Below are 21845 nucleotides of genomic sequence, written 5' to 3'. Positions count from 1 at the left end.
ACCCACTAAAGGGTCACAGTGCATGCATCTTTTTAAAGTTCTGTGTATAAACTAAAAATGCAAGGCACATGCAAGCCAAGAAAAGAACACGTGGTCAGTTTAAAACAGCCCAACAATGAAAGATAATGTGACATTTCAAACACCAAGAACTGCTCTTCACCAGATTTTCAAAATGTTTTGTACTATGAATGATTGCGTAGAGTGATATTGGCTTAATCATATTGTGTTTGACTATAACTGTGATCTAGCAAAAAGTAAACATATCAATGCCGTCAGTAATTTTCAGATGTTAAGATTTTTGATACACACTGGCCTTCTTCCAAGCTGTTAAGAGGAGTTAGGAGAAAGCAGCATTAAACAAACTCGAAAAAAAGTCATTTAAGAAATCAATCAGTAACAAAGCGGCCAAGAAAATAGGCTTTCAGCATTGTTTTTATAGCCACCTTATGTGTAAGAAACCAAATTAGCAATAAAGGGAGTGCACCTCAATGGCATGACCTCTGTGAAGCCTATCACACGTGGTCCTGTACAGCCTCTGTTTACTGTAGCAGGTGGTTTTAAATCTTGCATGACAGCTGGAGACCTCTGAGGTGGACTCCAAGATTACACTAATCTGCCACATCCAGACTGACGCATGTGTCCGAAGTTCAGTAAAGTGTACATTTCAAAAGCAAAAACCTGACCCAGTCCCCATCATCAGTCAAATAATCGGACTCATAATCTCCTTCACTACATGTTTCTGTAGCACTAAGCTTGGACAAATTTATTGTACATTACCCTCCTAAATGTAGGTGTGCAGACCATACTGATCACATACTGACTGATTGAACCTCAGTTTGTTTTAGTAAAAATCCTCTTTTCTTTGAACTGACTTAGTTTTGTCCCTTCAACGCTTTTAAGGCCAAGCGATAATAAAGGTTCTCTACTGACTGACCCCTACAGATGTTAATCGGAACAAAAACTCTTTTCCTCTTTTCTCTCAAATTAACCTCAAGCAAGGGTGTCGCCCACAAATGGCTTTTTAATAAAAGAAACCAAGCAAGTGGATATAGGCTCAGATAAATGACCATATCTGATGTTCGTAACTTGGTAAAGCAGTGTTGTTACGTCGATAATGGCCAGCAGTGCCTGAGGTCATTGGACACAAAGCTGCATGAGGCTAGCCATCTGGAAAGCTCTCACAGGTGCTCGCAAGCTTCTAATGTGCTCAAGTTCACACAGAAACCTCCAAGAGTTTCCACTTTCTGACCTGCCCAACCACACCTTGCACCCAGAATCTCCCACGCAGATCAAATCAAACGCCGGCCCCGACCCAGGCCAGCAATAGCTGCACTGTTTAGAGAAAGGGGCTATTCGGTTACCGAAAAGTCTCCCCCTGAATATCCGATCTGGCTCCTTTTTAACAGCTTTTTTGTTTTGATTTGTTAACATAACCTTATGCATGGTTACTTTCTATTATGCATTATTATTATTACACATTATTTTTATTAGAGTCTTCACACCAATTGTATCTCCTATAGCCCTTACTCTACAAATCGTAATTTTCTCACATGCTTGCATAAACTATTGCCACATGCACAATGCTAAAAGCCCCTCTGGCTGTGAATTGAAACAGTATCAGATACTACAAGACACTGAAACTATGACGTTTTTTTTTTTCCAGTCTGTCTTTCTTTGTATTTTCTCTCCTCAGAGTATCTGTGGTGTCAAAACAACCTAAAGCGAGACAAAGATGTACGTGTAAAAGAGCACTCTTTACATTAAGATGACCGAGATGCTATTATTAGAGCATTCTGATCTTTAGTGATACAGTAACTATGTCTGTTACAAAAAATATTCCCTCTAAATAATTTTCAAGCAATTTCAACATTCCCTGTATACTCACATACAGACACACAATCACATACCACCTGCTGGGTGAGGCGCTAATGTTCTTTAGAAAGCTTAACGACTGGGATTAGCGACCACTCACGTACACGTTTGTGGGCAACTGGTCAAACTTTAGTGGGTCACAGTGACACACCTGGACTGCCTGCCACTACTGACACAGATTAAGCAGGAGTAGACGAGAGGAAAGAAATCCTGGATTGACAGGCCCACGTGACTGACACACACACGCACATGCAACAAAACAAACTGCCTATTTTCTTGTTAATTTATATGGTTAAGAAATTGCTTCATTCACCAGAGCTGTTTACTTGACCCACTCCCTCAATGTGATCTTATAGTAATGTACTCAAAAAATATAACATTTAAATAATTAACAGTTGGGATCAGGAAGGGGCAGGAAGCGGAGCAGTGGGGGTCTGGGTGGGCAACAAGAGGGAATAAGGTGCTTAAGGGGTCATGAAGGAGGAGGAGTAGCAGAGATAAAGCAAATGGTTGGAGGAATGCAAGGGGTGATATTTACCCCTGGAAAAAGAACAAAACAAAAAAACCCTATCTTATCTCATTGTGACTTACAGTGAAGGGACTTGATGGTTTTTTGGAACATTTTGCTGTTATAGTTTTGCTGATATAGGCTCACTTGTCCCCACTGGAGAAATGTTTGCTGCAATTCACTGCAAACTGAGACTTCATGTTAGAATGAAGCATTTCCATCCTACTGGGTTTGGGTTCCTATACAGCATTCCCATTAATAAGATACAAGAGGTCACTAAGTTTATTAGTATAAAAAAGCAAATAAATTGCTCTTTGAGTATATCGGATTTTGTTCATAAGCAAGGAAAGAGTGGAACAGGAGACTGACAGATGGATTGGTGCAGCGTCTGCAGTGATGCAGACGCTGCACCGGTCTGATGTGGAGAAGAGAGACCTGAATGTGAAAGCTACGCTGTCAATCTACTGGTCGATCTATGTTCCTACCCTCGCCCTTGGCTATGTAGGTAGTGAACAAAAGAAAATGATAGTAGCAACAGAGCTTCAGCTGAAGGTCTTAGAAAAAGGATGAAAAGCTGTCGTTCCTCCACTTCAAAAGCAGCCAGGTGATGTGATTTGGGCTCCCGTTTACTCCAAAGTGACTTTTTTTGTGGGCATATGCAAACTGGTTAGTTTGAAGTGGTGTCTGGACATAAATGGCAGAAAGCTGGATGCATAGAAAATTGAATAGTAGTATGGTTCAATCCCTTCAGAAGATTTACAGAATCTTCAAATATCTCTGTCAGCTTGCACTGTTGCTGCTTGTGGTGGCTCAGCACCTAATCGCGATTTCTTTGGTCAAATGATTTACTGGGTTTACATTGTGATGTCAGTCATTTCTGGCCCTTGTCCAAATTCAGTGCTGTCATGCTCTCTGAACCTCTGGTATTTTTTTTTTTAGAGAGAACTAAATATTAGCCTTTCTTTTCTTATCAAAGGTGACACTCCAGAAGAAAAAGAAGGGAGAGGAACTACTTTCTCAGACCATGGATGAACTGAGGCCTGCACAAACACACAGTATAAGAAAAATAAGAATTATTTGAAAGTTCAAGAATGAAAATATCATGTCTTAATGATTACAAGATACCCCCTTGAAGATATGAGAGCTATTACTTAAACTGCTGTTAATGTAATACAACAATAAAAAAGAAAGAGGATGAAGAATGAATAGGTATAACTTACCACATAACCAGTTGCAACGGCAAGAAAATCTGTAGTAACTTTCCACCTCCTCAATAGTGAGCCGGACATGAACCCCAATTTCCTCCCTTGGCCCCCAAAATGCATCCAATACTTCCTCTACCATTTCCTCTTTGCTCCTCTGATCTTCCATATCTATGTTTGCATTTTCATCAGTCTCTCCAATCTCCTTTGACGTGTAATACGCCTCAATCTCAGCTGCCCTTCCCTCTTTCATGTCTTCAACCACAACCAGAGAATCTGTGTGTCCTTTAATTACACACCAGTCCACTTCCTCACTGTCAGAGCACTCCTGTGAGCCTGGACTCACCTGTCCAGCTAGAGTCACCTCTGAGTCCATTTCCAAGCAAAACCCAGGATCTAGCTCAACCTCGATGTCTGCATCCATCAAGGAGCCCAAATCTGCTATCTCCTCTCTTCCCATCTTCCTGTCCCAGTCTATGTCTCCTTCACTTCTTTTCTCCAGCATTTCTTCCATGTAGCTTCACAAACAATATCACAACAACAATTTCCCTCTCATCCTGACTCTACCTTTTGCCAGACACTACATTTAACCTCTTGGTCAGGCTGCAGGTGCTCTACAGCCCACAGACGCAGTAACTGAGAGGACTTCCTATTGCAACCTCAGGTTACCTTCCCTGTATACAAAAGCTACAGTGTACTGCTAGACCCCACCCTCTCTCCTGGTCCAACTACCTTTATACCTCCCCCAAGAGGACAGTTATCTAACTAGCTAAAAAGCCTCCAACTTTACATAGCTGACAGTCTGACCAATAAAAAGGAAGTAGTCATGCCTCTTCATGACTAATCAAGAATAGGGAAATAGGTTCTACATTAAGCTGCTGTGCGTCACTTTGGTTATTAAAGGTACTGCAGCTTCCACTGCTCATTTACCTATGGCAACAAAACTCGCGATCCGCGTCTGCCTTATCTCAGGAAATGTGGACTGAAAATACAAAGCCTCCATTCTGACCAACCCATTCAAAGACATCCCCATTTAACCATTCACTGACTCGATCCATTCAAAGCCTCTATTCTTGTTTACTCCGCTCAAAAGACCCCATTCTTACAAACTTACTGAAAGACTTAATTCTAAGGAGACCTCTCAAAGAAAGACGCTGTCTCTTAATACAAAGTGGCAATTTAGATTCCATTACAGTGAGTTGTTCAAAAGATACATTTCAGTTAAAAAAAAAGGCTAATAGACTTGATTCTTTGTCTCCTAATTCAGCCAATATCTATTAAACGAAGATGCAGTGGTGCTAAATGGCTTGGGGAACATATACCTGTGTAAAGTGTGTGCAGCTTGCCTCTGCATCGGTGTGTTTGTGTGTTTAACGTGGGCATTTGCTTTATGACCAAGGGCATGCAGGTTATCAGTGCCATAAACTTTATAAGTTCAAAGCTAAAGCCACTAGACTGGAAAACTATGCAGCTTAAAGTGAGCAAGATAGTCAAACAAGGCACAGTCCATCAAATCAGCTTACAGAGTCAGTCGAATAAATGAAAACACGCTGCATAAAACTGTTAACACACACACACACACACACACACAACCCCCATTTTGGGTAAATCTTTGTTTCCACCACATCACACAGGTGTTCTACTGGGCTGAGATCTGGTGACTGTGGATACCCCTTGAGTAAACTGAACTCACTGTCATGTTCAAGGAAGCAGTTTGAGATGATTTGTGAGATAGTAGGTTAACCTTCTGGGAGCAGCCATCAGAAGATGTGGCCCTTTGCATGTCCTTCCTTGCTCTCTCTCCCCTCCTTTCTGCTCGAAAAAGGCTCAACTTTTTGTGAGCCCATGCAGACTGTAACCTCGGCTTCCTGTTCTTAGCTGAGAGGAATAGCCCCTAGCGTGGTCTTCTGTTGTAGTCCATCTGCATTAAGGTTTGACATGTTCAGAGATGCTCTTCTGAGATCAACACAGCATTTTCACACAGAGAACTGCTGCTCTCTGCATATTTCCTTTCTTTTGGATCATTCCCTAGAGATGATTTTATGGAAGAATCCCAGTAAATCAGTAGTTTCTGAAACACTTGGACCAGCCTTTTTGGCTACTTTCTTCCTTATTTTTTGCACAAGGCAAATTTCTTTAAACGTTTCACATCTGTATATTTAGAACAGGGCAATTTAATGCCTGTGTGATGGATGCATGCAACCACACAACTGAGATACTTAGGTAATATTCATTTGGTCTTTTGTCTTATGTTTACGTTATGCTCTAAAGTTTCTGTGATCATAAGTTAACTAATTTGATATTTTGAGTTTACCTGTAATGCATGACAGCACTAAGCTATAGCCTAAATGTTGGCATAGACTTTGCTTTGCATTGTTTGTTATTTTATATAGGTATGTTATATTGATTATATTTCTACTCTTTCTGAGTTACCTGACCTCCGCTCCAGTCCTTCCTGGTTTGGCTGAAAGAGGAGGCTGAGGGTGGAGCTGGTTTAAATGCAGAAGCCAATAAAGTGGACTGGACCATCTATTGTGATCATGCAGGGGGAATGGGGTTCTTCTTGAATGATGGTTATCTGTTATCTCTTTAGTTTTCACCTTTGGTGTATATAATGGTTTATTCATTTGCTATATAACTGGAGCTGTTTCTCATTTGGGCAGGTCAGTTTGTTGAGTTATGTTTTTGTTAAGTGATTTTTGAGTAGCAGTCTGTTAAGTTAACCTCTTTTATGGGCCCACTTGGTTCTTAAAAACTTTATTTTTTGTTATTTTGAATTTTTGTAATCATCTTGTCCTTTTTGGGGGTATAATAAACCCATTTTTTGAAGATTATATTTGTGCCTGTGTGTTCCTGGCTGCTTGGATCATGACAGCCTGGAATAATGATTTACTCTGGTTTTCTGCTCCATTGTTAATATTCTGTAAAGTTTTACCAATAATAATGTATATGGACTCATTTCTCTTATATTATTATGTGCACATATCCTAGATTATATTTTTATATTTTATACCTTTAGATTAATTTATTATTGAGATTGTGCAATGTGATGGCGAGTAAATGCATTGAAATTTCATTCTGATGTAAACTAACTGGTGTATGTATTCTAATGCTCAGTTTGAATTTTAGCAGGTCATCTTGACCAAGTCTACATGTCTAAATGCTGCCAACTCTGCACATGTAGGCACATAGATTAAATATTTGCATCAATGAGCAGTTCTTATAAAGTGGCCGATTAGCATACTTCTTTATACAGTTTCACTGTCTACAAATGTTATTATAAAGGCTGCGACAACTGTGCAAAAATCACTTTGATCAACAAGAAGAGCGAAGAACTGGAAGACTGAGTTACTTGCAAATGCAAGAAATCACACAAAACTACTACACCAAAAATATTTGCTAATCTTTTCTCCTGAGAATTTTCCATGGTGTCAGAGTTAATAGTCTCAGTCTACAAAACATAACATCTAAAAAACAGAAATCCCTCTCTCAAATTCTCCTCATGGCTAATGACTTAAACAGAGCTGGGAGGACAGGAAATGAAAACCTTCCTCCGAAATCTCATAGCTTCAGGTACAGACAAAAATGCACATACTGTGTGTTCAGATCATGCACATTGTGCATAAAGTATATGCACAAATTGTATATGTAGAACTAAAACCTACAGCAAGCACTGCATGAATATCTAACAAAATCACAAAGAGAAACATGAGAAACAAGAATATGAAGACTACAAAAGGTTTTAAAATATTTATATAGACAGTCAGCAGGAGAATCGCTGAAAACAGCTGCTTTCTATATGTCCCAGATAAAGAAAAACGCTGAAAAAAGACCCCTGACTCACATGGCTTAAGCGGGACCATTGGCATCCCACTATCCCACTGAGAAACACTCTTCTTGGTTTTCTTCACCATTTCTTTTCTTGCTGTGTGTTAGTAAAAGTGGCAACAATCTGGCTGAGACGACACCAAACTGTTAGCTCAGCAGCTTTAATCAGCATTCCTTTGCACCAGCTCTTCTGCTGCTCTGTGCTGCAGTTTCTGCATCTGCTGAAGAATTTTTCACTGCTTCTATGGAAAAATGTCAGTGCAGCTGCCGAGATGTGCATGTTGGATACTGAAGCAGCTGATTAAGCTGCGCAGTCATGCACTCACACACAAAATGTTATACACATCAAGACACAGAAACAGCCCAGCAGAGGGGGTGGGGGCAAGGGAAGCCCACAGGAAACACTGTATGTGAGTCTCTGGGCGCGATGCCCTACATACTCTAGCCAGAGCTTCAATGAAAAATATATTATGCGCAAATACACACACAGGCACAAAAAGTTGCGAGTATACGTGCACACATGCACACTCACTCTCACACAGAATACACTCTTTTTTTCTCAGTCCTACCATCCCAGGCTCTCCAGGAGTTCTTGCGGCTGGCAGGGCTGAAAGGGAAAGCCGAGCCCAGTCCAGAGAATTCCAAGTTCTGCATAAGATGACTGAGGCGGTTCATGATCCGGAACGATGCCTCACCGCCCTCCCGAAGAAACTCATGGAGAGACATTAGAGCTGGCTGCTGGTCTCACCCCTCTAAAACAAACTTTGTCATCCAGAGAGAGAGATCCCTCGCTGCACTTTTTAAAGCTTTGACAGACTCCAAAGCATAATTCCCAAATGCTGACATGGGAAGGATCCTTCTTTTAATGTGCCAGGTTACTCAGGATTACAAAGAGATGCTCTCACACGTGTTCCTGTGCGTAGATGTTTGCAGTGGCTACATATAAGATAAGCCTACTGTCCTCTGCAGAGCCACATTGAGGACTCAAGGCAAGCGCACAGTGCAAAGCTTGCAGAATCACAAACAGCTGAGTCACTGTCTGCATAAACTCTGAAACAAACACTGCTCACACTAGAGGTGAGAACAAGCCCAGGTCCCTTCACACACATTCGCACACAGACCCCTAGTACACACACACATCGTCAGTGGAACTATTGACAACTGAGAGAAGCAATGCTTTCCAAGGAAGGACAAGAGGGGAGGAGGGTGGAAGGCAGCAGAAGCAGAGGGCAGCCGGCAGAGCATAAATCCCCTTCTGCTGTTTAGGCTAATTATACTCCTCTGCTCCTGAACTAATCTACCCTTTCTTTCCCTCTATCTCACAGGATTCCTCCATGCATTAAATTCACAGTGCAAAAAACTACTGCGCTAAAGCCAATCACCTGTAAGACTTAAAAAACAAAAAACCCAGCAAAAAAACCAAGAAAAAACCCCATAAACTTTATGGCAACAGTTAAAAAGTTTCTTGTTACTATGTTGCCTGAAACCGAGGAGGAGCAAACCCAGTGGAGAGGAGGTTGCTTATTGGCAGGCTTGGGTTTATTTGTGGGTTTTGTGTGAGTGTTTGGCTGGCAAGCAAAAAGGCAGCTTGCACTTTATAGGCTTAGAATAGAGATGAGAGGGGAGATGCACTCTCTCACATACCAATGAGGCACCTACAGCGGATGGGACACACAACTTCAGCTTGCTATTCAGTGACATTGTGATGGACCGAGTTGAAAAACAGGAGTCGTCCCAGGAATTATTAAAAAAATATGGTTTTCATTTATTTAACCCCCCAAAATTATATTTACAAAAGTAATAAATGTTGAGCTCATAAAAGAGGTCAAAGAAACAAAACTGAACTCAGGCAACGACTGCAAACAACAAACCAAATGACTGAGGGGGTAACAAACAAACACAATCATAAATCACAACACAATGCAGTACAATCTAGTTTGTTAATAAACTAAACACTAAAGAAGAAAATCAAAACCATTAAACCCTAAACTCAAATATTTAATTTAATACAAATACTTTGTTTTTAAATGAAAGAAAACACACATTCTCCCCTTCAGTAGGAAGTGGCGGTGTGGTCCAATTATCCCTTTTTGCATTTAGTGGTTTCAAACCCTGGCTACCATCTTTTGTCCAGGAACTCCCAGGGATGATGGCAGGTAAGAAATAAAAAGAAAAAGGTTAGTCAAAAATCAAAGTAATGAAGTGATATGAATACATAAGTAAACTAAATGTGCGCGCTCACAAATAGAACAGATGTATCCAAACCAATCAATAAAGTTATTGGAAACTAAAGTGTGTTACTATGTTCAAATGAAGAAATGAAAATACAAGAGTTACTGACTTCAGAGTGTGGACAAGGGTTTGGCCATCACAGACATTCAGCCCTAATCTCCACCTCATCCCTCCATCCCTGTCTTCTTATTAATCATGTCTTATCCCCCATTTATGACATATTCCACCTCCTATACTTAACTTTCTATTACCCTTTTGGTGTTTGGGCACATACTTACATACAGTGCTGTGAAAACTTATTTTCTCTCTCTCTTCCTGTTTTTTTATTTTTTATTTTTTTATTTCTCACACACTGAAAAAAATGTTTTGTTCAATTTACTCAATTTTTTTATGACAAGTGGTTGCACGAAATAAATTTGTTTGAATCCAGAAATATTTTTTAAGTACACTGAATTTAATTTAAGTGAGTAAAACCAACATATATTTTTAAGCTACTTTAACTTAACTGTTGTGGATACGTCTTAGTCAAATATTATTAGTAAGTCCAACTAAGGTCGTGTTAAATGTACCAGAATAATTTGTTTCCTTTACACTTATGTCCCAAACTTATATTCAAATCAATCAAATTGTTAATTTCTCTCTATTTCAATTAAGTTAAGTTTACTTAAAAAATATTGCTTACCCTGATTTGTAGTTTTTAAAAACGTCAATAATGAAAACTACAACATTCTTTCACATCATTTATTAATGCAAAATTTGTTGCAAACAGAATAAGAATCCACATCTCTAAGGGAAATTGCTGCAATTTGTATAATACAAATTACAAAACTTTTGCCTATGAACTAGTAGCTTTAAAAAGCTGTATTCAAACAAAACAGAAACAACAGACAAGAGAAATGTTAACCAATGTTTCTCTTCCTCTAAAAAAGAAAAAAACAAACAAACTCCTTACATAAAAGAATAAAACACTACCAGCAGTATAATGTATCACAATTAGAAACTGATGCATCCACAAACTAACCAGTTTCAGACTTGCTGTTCTGCGATCCATATTTAGAAATTGCATTTTAATAAGGTAATTAGACTTAAAATTAAACTTGTGTTTTCCTTACTGCTTATTGACCACTGTCTTTCCATTCTAGTCCTTCCTTGAAGATTCTGAATGTTTTACATATTTTCTGACCTAACATACTCGCTTCAAAACAATTAAGTCTTTAAAGTGTTACCAGTGTGCTGCAGTGTGGTAATCATGAATGGTTTTTTTTTGTTTTTTTTATCCGGTTGAGTTAACACTGATTATACGCAGGGCAGCAGCTATAACTGAATAATTACAAAGTTGCTCTTCAAGCTACTCAAATGTACCACACGTGAAACATTCATTATTGAAAGTTAAAATGTTCAATCGAAACATAACACAGAACAAATGATGGTTGTACAAGAGTTTCACTCCTATTCACAAGAGCACCAGTCATTGGTAATTTACATAACAGCATTCTCTTGATGTGTTATTTTAGAAATCTTCCTATCCAGTAGCAATTTTGTTCTTCAGCCCAAAGACTTTGGGGGAGAGCTTTTCACCATCGAATCCCATCAACACTTTCTAAATGAATTCATAATAGTCCTTCAATTCCTTGGGGAAGGCTAGGTTTAGTGCATAGATTACTCCAAGCATCAATGCACAAGCTTGGGCCAGAGATCCAATGTTGTCCATGACTATCTCCCCTTCAACAAATATTCCAATGTCATCATAATGTCCATTTTGTCCATCCTCCCTGTTGATGACATAAATGCCCATGGTGTGCTTCTTCAGGTCTCTCTGGATATCATCTCCTTCAATGTCCTAAACATTTAATAAAAAGGTAAAAGAAAAAACAATTAACTCTACAATTAAATTCCAATCTAGTCGTTTGTGTGTGTGTGTGTGTGTGTGTGTGTGTAATACACACACACACACAGATATCTATCTAAAAAGTGTGTGTATAGATGACTTGCTTACAATGACTTAAATGACTTACAAAGAACTCCCGAATAAGGCTTCCGTCCTCTTCACCAAGGTAGAGGCAAAGTGCCCTGAGAACTGCTTCCCTTTTCACTTTAACATCACTTTCAGCCTGTTTAAAGAGAGTTGCTGATTAAACCAATTTGGAAAAAAGAACAATGTCTGACATTCGCAATAAGTAAATTTTATCATATGTCAGTTCAAACATAGTAAATAAAATTTATATATGAAATTTCAAAATTTAGATTGCTTGGCTGGTCACCTAAAACGGCTTATTGGACTCACCAGTGACCTGCCACTTAAGACAAAAGAAATCCAAATAGAATTTGCAATATTCAGATTTACCTCTTGCATGATCTGCAAGTGGTGGGCAAGTTTCTGCCCAGAAACACCGCCCTTCTTCTGGAAAACTGTCATCAACTGAGGTGTAATTCTGTCTAACTGTGCTGCGAAGGTCATCTCCAGTTGAAGTGTTGTAATACACTGGAATTCAGCATTTACCTGTATCACACACACACACACACACACACACACACACACACACACACACACACACACACACACACACACACAAAAAAAGAAGACTGGTGCTTAATCATTGGTATGATTATTTTGTTATTTCTTCATTAAATGCTACAATGCAATTGCCATCACTTCATAAAGCATGATTATCATATGGGTTAGTATACAGTGCATGAAGGATGTTACTACTGTTAATCAAAGAAGAAATGAATGGCATCAGTCCATTTAACGGGTTTAAAGGGTTTTAAAAAGCAGATATTTGTCTGTTTCAGGTGGTTGGCAACACATTTTCCTGTGCTCTTTGTCCACTGGTGGGAGTGTCTCACCTGTGAGGTCAGCGGGGCAGAACTCTGCCATCAGCAACAGAGAGCAGAGAAAATTTAGATGTGCAACTAAAAACATGCTTGCCATGTAAGCCCCAAACATCTCTGAAATTGCTCTGCAAACTTCAGAGTACTTATACTTCAGGAGTCCTGTGGGTACCGTAAAGACTCATGTATGCAAACAAACCACATTTTTTTTTTGCAATCTGATCCTTTTTCTCTTGGCTGTTTCCTTCAGGGATCACCACAGTGAATGATCCACCTCCATCTAACCCTATGCTCTGCATCCTCTTAACTCACAAGAACTAAATTCCTGTTTTTCATTTCACTTTCGCAAGTTTTTTTTTTCTTTTGTCCTGGATAAAAGAAATTTAATCATATATATTAATTGATATTAATTAATATCAATATTAATAATCACAAGAACCCTTAAGATGAGATAGATAAACTTGTCCCTGCAATACTGTGACAAATACTGTTGTGATAAATATGTAAGGAATTTGCATGTACTTACCAAAATAACACCATCTTCTTGAATAAACAGTAACACATAAGGGGAAGAAAATCTGCCAGAAAAGGAAGACAAATAAAAAAAATAAACTTTAGAAAGACAAACAATTACCGTTTCCAAGCCATTAGTGCATTACTTCATGATACTCCCTTGTAACAAAACAAATCTTACTTGTGCCTCTGTGCAAACTACAGATGGCACGATACCACTTTTTTATGTCCGATACCGATATCATAAATTTGATTATCTGCCGATGCCGATATGAATCCGATATAGTGTATTTTATAATAAATAAAACTGTTTTTATAAATATTTTGCTGCATTTTGTATAAGTTCATACTCAGTTTTAAAAACAAAACATTAAAGCTATTCTGTTATACCTGTATGCAAAAAATACACTGCACCCAAAATATTTTATACTTCAGCAATACTGATCAACCTAAAAAACTTACACCATCCTCCTTATTCAGGTATTCTAAACAGTACATAGAAATATTAAACTAACTAATAGGACTGCCAACTCCCAGCAAAAATATTAGGAAACCACCCCGCACCCTTCGCCTGATAATGCTTAATTGACGTAATCTACTTTAATGCACAGAAATCAATTATTTTTCTATAATAATTTGATTCAACATTTTTCTTCAATACAGTTGCAGACAGCGCAGACAGCGTACCTTCCCAAAGGAAAAAGTGCTATATGTACTACTATTACTAGGGCATATATTAGACTTAATATTTACTACATACAATAATGGATCTCTATACATTTAACCAGATCACCACTTTGGTAGTAAGATTTAGAATAATTATTTATTAAAAGCTAGACATTTTAAATGAGAATAAGAAAGAAATTATGTCTTTGTGTCTCCCTTTCCCTGTTAATGCCCTACCTGGCCCCCTGGCAAAACTTTGCTAGATCCGCCCCTGCACAGTTACCAGATGTCAGCTACATAGAAAAGGATCCTGGTGTTATTTGTCTCTCAGAAACAGTTCATAACTTCCCTTCAACTCATTCATGTGACCTAAAATGTAAACCTGTTTCTTCATTACCTGTTCAGCTCTAATGATTCAGTAAAAACTTCTCCTGGTTTCACCTTCATGTTTCCTTCTCACCACATATCCAAACTATCATGACCAGCAGCTATTACGGCTGTGGCTCCAGAAAACATCAGCGGATACTAGAAGTAATATTAAAAAAATTCTAGCAACAGCTTATCAAGCTTAAACGTGCTGCTGTTGTTTATCTGCCGTTTTCCTCTTTCTAGCGCAAACTGGGTGACTAACAAATGAGAGAGACTAGCGACAGAAAAGCCGATCACCTGATAATCGATCAGTTTCATGATTGAAGTAGCAACAGGAGAGGGAGGGGGGAGAATGAGGGAAGAAGTTTTAGCTGTTCAGCATGAAGACACCGAATAACTCCAGCTTTGTGTCTTTTTTCATTCTAGCTGAAGTAGGGCTGGGCCATATTATACCGTTCACGGTAATACCGGTATAATGTTAGGCAACGATAGGAAAATGAAATATCGCGATAGAATATGAGTAAAACGCGCATGCGCAGTGCCTTTGTTTTCATACGCACATGGCCGATTGTTGAGTGAAACAGATGAACCAGAATTGGTTTGTAAAAATGGTGCAACTTCAGTGATGTGGAACTGGTTTGGTGTTTGTCCGTCAGATACACGACAAAGCACATTTTTTTGCAGAACATGCAAGCGGCCGTTGTTATTGTCGTATTTGTCGGACTAAGATGCTCTTAAATCTGGGAGTAATCTGGGTCCTAAACTCCGTATTCTTCAGGTCAAACGAACACTGCAGCATCACTAAGAGTTAAAAACTGTCTAAATTCTTTCATCTTTAATAAAATGATCAGCATTGCTGCTTTACCAGGTGTAACTATAAAGTTTAACTTCCAGGCATCCATGAAAACAAAAGTTATTACATTTAACGGAGTTAGAAGTTAGCAGGAAGCTAGCGGAAGTTAGCTCGCTAGTTTCGCTAGTTACCTAAACATGATATTGCATGTTCTGACTGAGAGATTTCTGAAAAAAATCAAACGTACAGCTCTGCTATCACTTCCAACATAAATGAAGACAGGAAACTAAACAGCAGTGACGTTTGTAGGGTTACTGAAGTTGGGCTAGCTGGTATATAATTATGTGCTACGTGATCGCTAGCAACACAGCTATGTTAGCATAACATACACAGTGAAGCTGGAGGACAAACACTAACACTTTTCCACTTATAAAAGTTAACGTTAAGGTTCCTCATGGTTAGAGACAAATGCAATCGCATGGCAGGATGCTGTAAAAGGACCAAACTTCAGTCAGGAGAACAACTGAGATAATCCATCCACAATACGAGGTTAGTCATTAATATACTGCAACAACATGGGAATAGAGCAGCTGCCAGAGAATTCAACATTAATGAATCAATGGTACAGAAGTGGAGGAAGCAAGAAGAATGAGTTTAATAAAGTTTGATTTATCTGACTGCTTTGTTTCGCTTAATGTGCCTTATAATCCCGTGCACCTTATGGTCCGAAAAATACGTACTGCACACTGCAGTTTAATGTTGCAAAGCACCTCTTTTTAACTTCAGTGGATATTATACATGGTTATGCTCAGGATATGTCAGCCCATTTCTACTGGAAATGCCTTTTGGTTAAACTTTCAGCAAGGAATTTGCATTTGCACTTGCACAAGCTTTAATGTACATAAAAACCAGCTTCTTGTTTAATTTTTAAGTGAAAATAAATGATAGGTTGTCTTTTTGCGCTAGTAATGTTGTGGAGTTGTATTTTGTCTCGCATCAATTATATCGTCAGTTATATCGTTATCGCAAATTTTCAAATATATATCGTGATAAATATTTTTGGCCATATCGCCCTGCTCTAAGCTGAAGTATAAAACAAATCGCTTCCTTTCCCCCTCAATACAAAACTCCGACAGCCAGTCCAGCTGTGGCTCCATACATCGGTTGTTAAGCTCAACATGAAAATACTATGCAAACATAAAGAGATGAACTTACACACTTGCTTTACTTCTCTGTGTTAGTTTTCTCTGAGATTAAATGCAGCGGTTTGGAAGCACGTAGCGAGGCTTCAAATGCTAAACCAGACCGCTGACAGGTCTTGCACTCAACAGCTCTATCAAGTGAAGCAACTTCTTTTCTGAGTTAATTTCAGTTCTGACAAACATCACTCTCAGTGCCTTTTGATCTCACATTTTTGGCAACCACTGAGTTATTCTCCTCCACAGTTTACAACCATTATTTTTTTCTGCACAAAAGACGTTGTGCAATGCCAATCCTACTTATTTCCTACTGCACCCCTGACTGTGCAGGTGCGTTCAGAAGCCCCCTCCCCCGCCCGACTATTCCTTAATGCCAATGTTGTGGCGGGAGGGACGATTTCTCAACTTAAAACTGCAGGCGACTGTACAGTGAACTTTACAGCTAACTACAGAGAAATTGCCTCGTTCCATAATTTGTTAGTACAAAGTGTGCCACAAGAACTAAGCTAAAAACATATGACATTTTAACGCATCAATACAATTACTCTTTTAATAGAGCAGTAGCTAATAGAGCACATAGCTAGCTTAAGTCAAATTCATGACAAAGTTCAGAGGTGTACAACTACTTAGACTTCTTTCTCCATGTGCACACGTCTTAAAGAGTCAACATGCTTTGACTGAGGTAAAAAAATAAAACAAAAACGACCGTAAAAGGTTTACTTACCGAAGCTAGACCACCTTTATATGAAGTTGTGCGATTAACTTGAGCCCGCTTGCAGCACACAAAGAGTCCGCTTCTTCAGTCCGCGTGCAAAATGGTGGCCTGTCCTAACGCATGCGCAAAATGGCCCAGCAGGAGGCTATGAAAAACATACTTAAGCATTTTGAGCTACATTTAATTAACTAAAATTAATTGGATTAAAACGCAGGGAATGTATTCTGGAGTTACTCGAATTATATATGTAGACAGGAATTACTCATTTGAATTGAAAAGATATACCAAAATATAATATGCTATATTTAAAAGTAGGGCTGAACGATATATCGCATTTGCGATAATATCGCGACATGATCAAGTGCAATTTTCTAACCGCAAAGGCTGCGATTATACTGCGATTATAAGGCTGTCCAAATTACTACCATATCCCAGAATTCATAGCGCGGCCCAGCCAAACTCCAGTTTCCAGCAATGGCGGCCGCTACTAAGTTTTAAAATTACTCATACTAATCTTTCTGGGTCACAAAATAAACTTTTAACATATTTTCAGGCGAGAAAGTAGTTGTGTAAACATCAAATATCTGCTCGGTTTATCAAGATATCCCATATTTACAAAAGTGCTTCGACGTTTTCAGAGGCGTCTGCTACCCACCAGCTCGACAGCTAGCCGGGAGCTCGAGGATTACTGATGCGGCCGAGAACGGCACAACTCCCGGCACATCATTTTCAGATCACCGCGGAGTTTCGCTGCTCGGGTTAAACGTAATATATAAGTCACTTAGACAACCTAAAAATGTTATTGTTGGGCTTTTTTCAGTGTTTTGTTTGTTCGTGAGTAAATCGGTTTGGCTGAGATTAAAGTTATTAGATTAGATAAAATAAAACTTTATTAATCCCCCGGGTGGGTTCCTCCTTGGTTTTCACACAGCTGACTAAACGTCAAACAGAAAACTTATTAAACAGAAGTATGAGACAGTCGAGAATTTACACCAGTGTCTGGTTATATTTTAGATAGCAAGAAGCAGACGGCCGAGTTTATTAAACTCCACCGAGACAGCGGTGACGCTAATCAGAACTAGCCTTCTGATTAGCTAATCAGAAGGCTAGACCGTCCAATTTCACGCCTTTAAACTTTAAAGGCGTGTTTGTGTGTGTGTTTATACAATTGCTATTATGTTTGCACTTTATGTGTAATGTTACTGACTGCAGAGATCAGTAAGATGTGTGTATTTTTTATTTATTAGTTTTATTTATTTAATATTATTTTTTAATTGAATGACTGTCTAGTAGTTCACAGATGTCGAAAAACTGAGTGTGGTAAAGCCACTGATTTTTTTTTATGTATATTTCTGCAATCTGCACATTGTACTGACTTTCATTTTAATGTTTACACCAGGGTTCCTTGTCAGCACTTTATGCTCAGATGTTTGTAAGCTAAAAATAAACTATTGTGTATGTTCAAATATACTGTTGTGATTGAAGAAGTTAAATAAAAATGTCAGTCATCAATTCATGCATCACCTCATGTCATCATAACAGAGGTCTGTCTTCCAGGAAAGAACAGTTTAAAATTAATGTAATATAGTATTGGCCATACTATATGATGTATTGCTTGTCTTTGTTTAATAATACAGAAGACAAAGACCTTAAAAAATAATCGCATATCGCATCGCAATATTGGGGCAAAAAATCGCAATTAGATTATTTTCCATAATCGTTCAGCCCTATTTAAAAGGAGACAATATCACTTCTTTCAGTGCAGTTAACATATTTTAGATTAAATACATTTTAATATCAGACAAAGATAACCCAAGTGTGCTTGAGCTTCAGGGAATGAACTGATGAACTGACAACTTAAATTTCCTCTCCTTCATACAGACCAAAGCAATAACCCAATGTGGTAAAACCTGCAAAGAGCACAAATAAGTAAAGAGTCTACAGTCATGAAAAAAACTCCAAAAGTTGTCAGGGCATTTAACTAAAAACCACAAATGCACACTTATTAATAATGGTGCTTTCTTCTGTGCTCCACACACTTTGACCGGGGATCACCAAAGCCATTAGGATTCATCGTCTGGGGACCTCAAATCGAGCATTGCATTTTCTCAAAGTCAAGCTCAGCTGCAGTCCAAGCTGATCAGCTGATGGCTTAGCTGATACCCTTCTACACAAATGACAAATCCTATATAGGGCCTACTTTTTAAGTCTGACTGCAGTTGCAGCATATCACCATCTTCACCTCAGGTCCACCTTTCATGATTTCTTCTCTATTTAATCAAAGTTATACTGATGCTCTATTCTTTGTCAAGGTCTTACTGCTTCTGTCCCTGCCTCTGGGGTTTCATGTACATTAGAGGAAGGTCACAGGACACAGCCACACTGCTAAATATAAACCACTGCAGATTGAAATCTTCTCTACACTACAGTCGTCCAGACTGAAACTTTTGTTCAAAATGGTCTCATTTAGTAAATGTTTCAGTGTATCCCAAAGTGGTGGATATATATATATATATATATATATATATATATATATATATATATATATATATATATATATATATATATAATTTTTTTTTTGGCCTGTCCCGTTTGGCTCTTTTGCCCTCAGAATTGTTGTCTAAAGGCAAAGAAAGATGCCCAACGGATTTACTTTACCAAACTGACCATCCCAGCCTTGCCGTAATGGTCCATTTGATTCACCTTTTATTGTTTATTTTATTTTCACTTACTGAATACGGGACAGACTTGACTGAGGGAAAGAAGGGGAGAAAGAAAGAGGGAAAGAGAAACAGCTGAGAAGAGGGACGGGGGAGAAGGACAAAAGACAAAAACCAAGAGAACGGGCAGAGGAAAAAAAATGCATATATCAATCACCTGGGTCACCTGCTGAGAAAGAAAAAAGAAAGCAAGCAGAAGAGAACAAGAGTAATAGAATAAACAACATCACAATGATATATGGGAATATGACAGTAAATACTAAATGTTAAACATTATTGTGCAGCACATAAGATCAACAGAACACAGTGTGCTTTGAGGTAGGAGCCAAAAAGGGTGTAGTTTGTGGGTGTGATCACCCGTGTGTACACCTGTGAGCATGGACGCGCTTGTTTTTTGTTTTTTAAAAGGTTCCTTCATGTAATGATCTGCTAGAGGGTGTGGGGGGGCCACAGCCCCGTCCTCCAGGGCATGAAGCAGGTGTGGAGGAGATCAAAACTCCAGACATCCAGAGGCCCCCAGAACACAAGAGACCAAGGAAGACCAACAGAGGGGCAGCTGCGCCACTGTCCCGGAAAGAGCTGAGGAGAGTCCCAGATGAGGGGTCACTCAGCAGCCGCGGAGCAGAAGCCAGGGGGAGTTGCAGTGACGCGCCCGTGAGCTCCGCCGGCAGCCAGCTGCGCCTGAGTGACCGAGCCCCAGGCCGAGAGGCCGGGGGCACCCCACCTCCGAAGTGGCCCGAGCGAGCCCCAGGCTCCAGGCCCCGATAAGCGGCCGCCAAGGAGTGAGCCGGTGTGTACCTGGACGCCCACCCCCGGACACAAAGAACCACCAACGCACCGATGTCTGAGGGGGTCCGCCACTGGCAGGGGAAGTGGTGGTAGGGGGAGATAGGCCTCCAAACCTTGGAGGTCCTGAGATGTCCCCAGAGAGGTGGCGCCTGACACCCAACCTGACATATAGACACAGACATACAGGCACACACAGATACAAACATCCATTCCCACCCTCATGCTCTCATATGCACTTACTCCACACTCAACCAACGTGGAGACAGACATAAAGAGACGTTGTACACGCGATCACACTCCCCAAGCGTACTCTACAAACCGGGTCTAGGTGCCCCCGCCTCTGGAGGGGGGAACTGCACCCAGACCCAGGTGGTGTTTCCCTTTTCCCTGCGGTGGGGGGAGGCAGACCGCCCCGACTCCGCAGCAGCAGGAAGGCTCCACACTCCAGACCGCAGTCGGACGGCCAACTCCTCCTCCTAGCCCCCCTGCTCCAGCAGGTCGCAGAGAATGGGGGTGAGAGAAGACTCCAAACCTCCCTCCAGCCGCTCATTGTAGTGTTGATGCATGTGTGTTTTAAGGTGCATTTAAAACCCAGGAGGGCTTGGAGCTACCTGCCAGAGAGCAGCAGGTAAGCGCATGGTCCCTCCTGCTAGCCCTCAATGTCTACGTGTATTTAAAATTGAGAGGTGGGCAACGATGCCAGGGGTGGGGTGTACACCCTGATGGTACTTTGGACTCCGTGTATCGTGCCCACCCCCAAGATCCTATATGTATGTGTAATGAGAGTGTGAGTAATGTGAATGTCTAAGTTGTGGGATAAAATTGAGGCAGAGGCAGCCAGAAGGGGACAGAGGGGGGGGTAGCCTCCTCTGCACCCTGGTGACATACCCCTACTCCAAGGCCCTGCATGTGTGGGTGGTTGTGGTGGAGCGGGAAGAGGGAGGCAGCTGGAGATGGGGAGGGAAGGAAGGGAGGGGCAAGTGACCCCTCCCTGGGGCCAGCTCCCCCGCTGACCCCAGTAGGCACCCCCACACTCCGCGACCCGCCAGGGAAAGGGGGCCCAGGCCCATCCAGACCGGGGCCCAGTGCAGCAGCGCCGCCCGGCCCCACAGAGCCCGGGACAGTCCACCCAACCCCACCACAGAGAAAACTGCACCCACCCCACCATCCACTCATCTTCCAGACTACATAAGACAATAAACACCCAGGCTGAGATCTTCCTCCACCTCTCCTGTATCTCCCCCTCCTGCAGAGGGAGCTCCTGAGGAGAGGAAAGCTCCTGCAAGATGTGACAATCTCCCCCACCAGTTGAAGAGCCCCCCAGGTGGCTCGATGCACCGGCGGCACCCTGCTCCAGGGCTGGGCCCCCATGCACCCACCCGCCCACAACCCCGGCAACACACCAACCAGGACCCAAGCCCCCGAGGCCCGGTCCGGGTCCCAGCCCAGAGACGGAGCGCCCCCAGAACCTCACGCCCATCCCGGACCCACCCAGGGGCAGCCAGGCTACCAGGTCAGTAACCCACGTCCGTCAGCACAGACCCTCCCCTAGCCCCGCTGCACGCAGCCGCGAGGAAACAGTCACCTGAGAGCCAACAGAGCCCCTA

The 21845-nt window shown here is 40.8% G+C and overlaps 2 protein-coding genes across 5 annotated transcripts in view; both read right to left on the bottom strand.

Annotated features, from left to right (window-relative positions):
- mcf2lb (mcf.2 cell line derived transforming sequence-like b) overlaps nt 1-8503 on the bottom strand; it is a 51623-nt gene extending 43120 nt beyond the window's left edge. For 2 of the 4 annotated variants that reach the window (XM_080902786.1, XM_080902787.1), the window contains exon 1: nt 3601-4217. In XM_080902786.1, coding sequence (XP_080758912.1) covers nt 3601-4096 — 496 coding nt within the window. In that variant the 5' untranslated portion in view covers nt 4097-4217. Of the gene's footprint in view, nt 1-3600; nt 4218-7426; nt 7716-7979 lie in introns of those variants that run through there. The other 2 variants (XM_080902788.1, XM_080902789.1) reach the window with 2 other exon arrangements.
- Nucleotides 8504-10189: 1686 nt separating this feature from the next.
- LOC308409419 (uncharacterized protein) lies at nt 10190-16904 on the bottom strand. The gene is made up of 5 exons (XM_080902162.1): nt 16739-16904; nt 13001-13052; nt 11987-12142; nt 11658-11753; nt 10190-11482 (listed from the first exon to the last, which is right to left on the bottom strand). The coding sequence occupies exons 3-5, from the start codon at nt 12098-12100 to the stop codon at nt 11243-11245; spliced, it is 450 nt and encodes a 149-aa protein (XP_080758288.1). The 5' UTR covers nt 12101-12142; nt 13001-13052; nt 16739-16904; the 3' UTR covers nt 10190-11242.
- Between the last annotated feature and the right edge of the window lie 4941 nt (nt 16905-21845).

The sequence above is a fragment of the Rhamphochromis sp. 'chilingali' genome (assembly GCF_963969265.1).
Source record: "Rhamphochromis sp. 'chilingali' genome assembly, chromosome: 14".
Classification (NCBI taxonomy): domain Eukaryota; kingdom Metazoa; phylum Chordata; class Actinopteri; order Cichliformes; family Cichlidae; genus Rhamphochromis; species Rhamphochromis sp. 'chilingali'.
The sequence above is the reverse complement of the archived record's forward strand: the minus strand, read 5'-3'. Positions and strand labels throughout refer to the sequence as shown.

Excerpts from the sequence above, each read along its gene's own strand:
- LOC308409419 (XM_080902162.1), bottom strand. The coding sequence starts at position 12,100 with ATGACCTTCGCAGCACAGTTAGACAGAATTACACCTCAGTTGATGACA. Across the intron at positions 11,754-11,986 it reads ACTTGCAGATCATGCAAGAG|GCTGAAAGTGATGTTAAAGT; the intron begins GTAAATCTGAAT and ends CTCTTTAAACAG. Across the intron at positions 11,483-11,657 it reads GCCTTATTCGGGAGTTCTTT|GACATTGAAGGAGATGATAT; the intron begins GTAAGTCATTTA and ends TTAAATGTTTAG.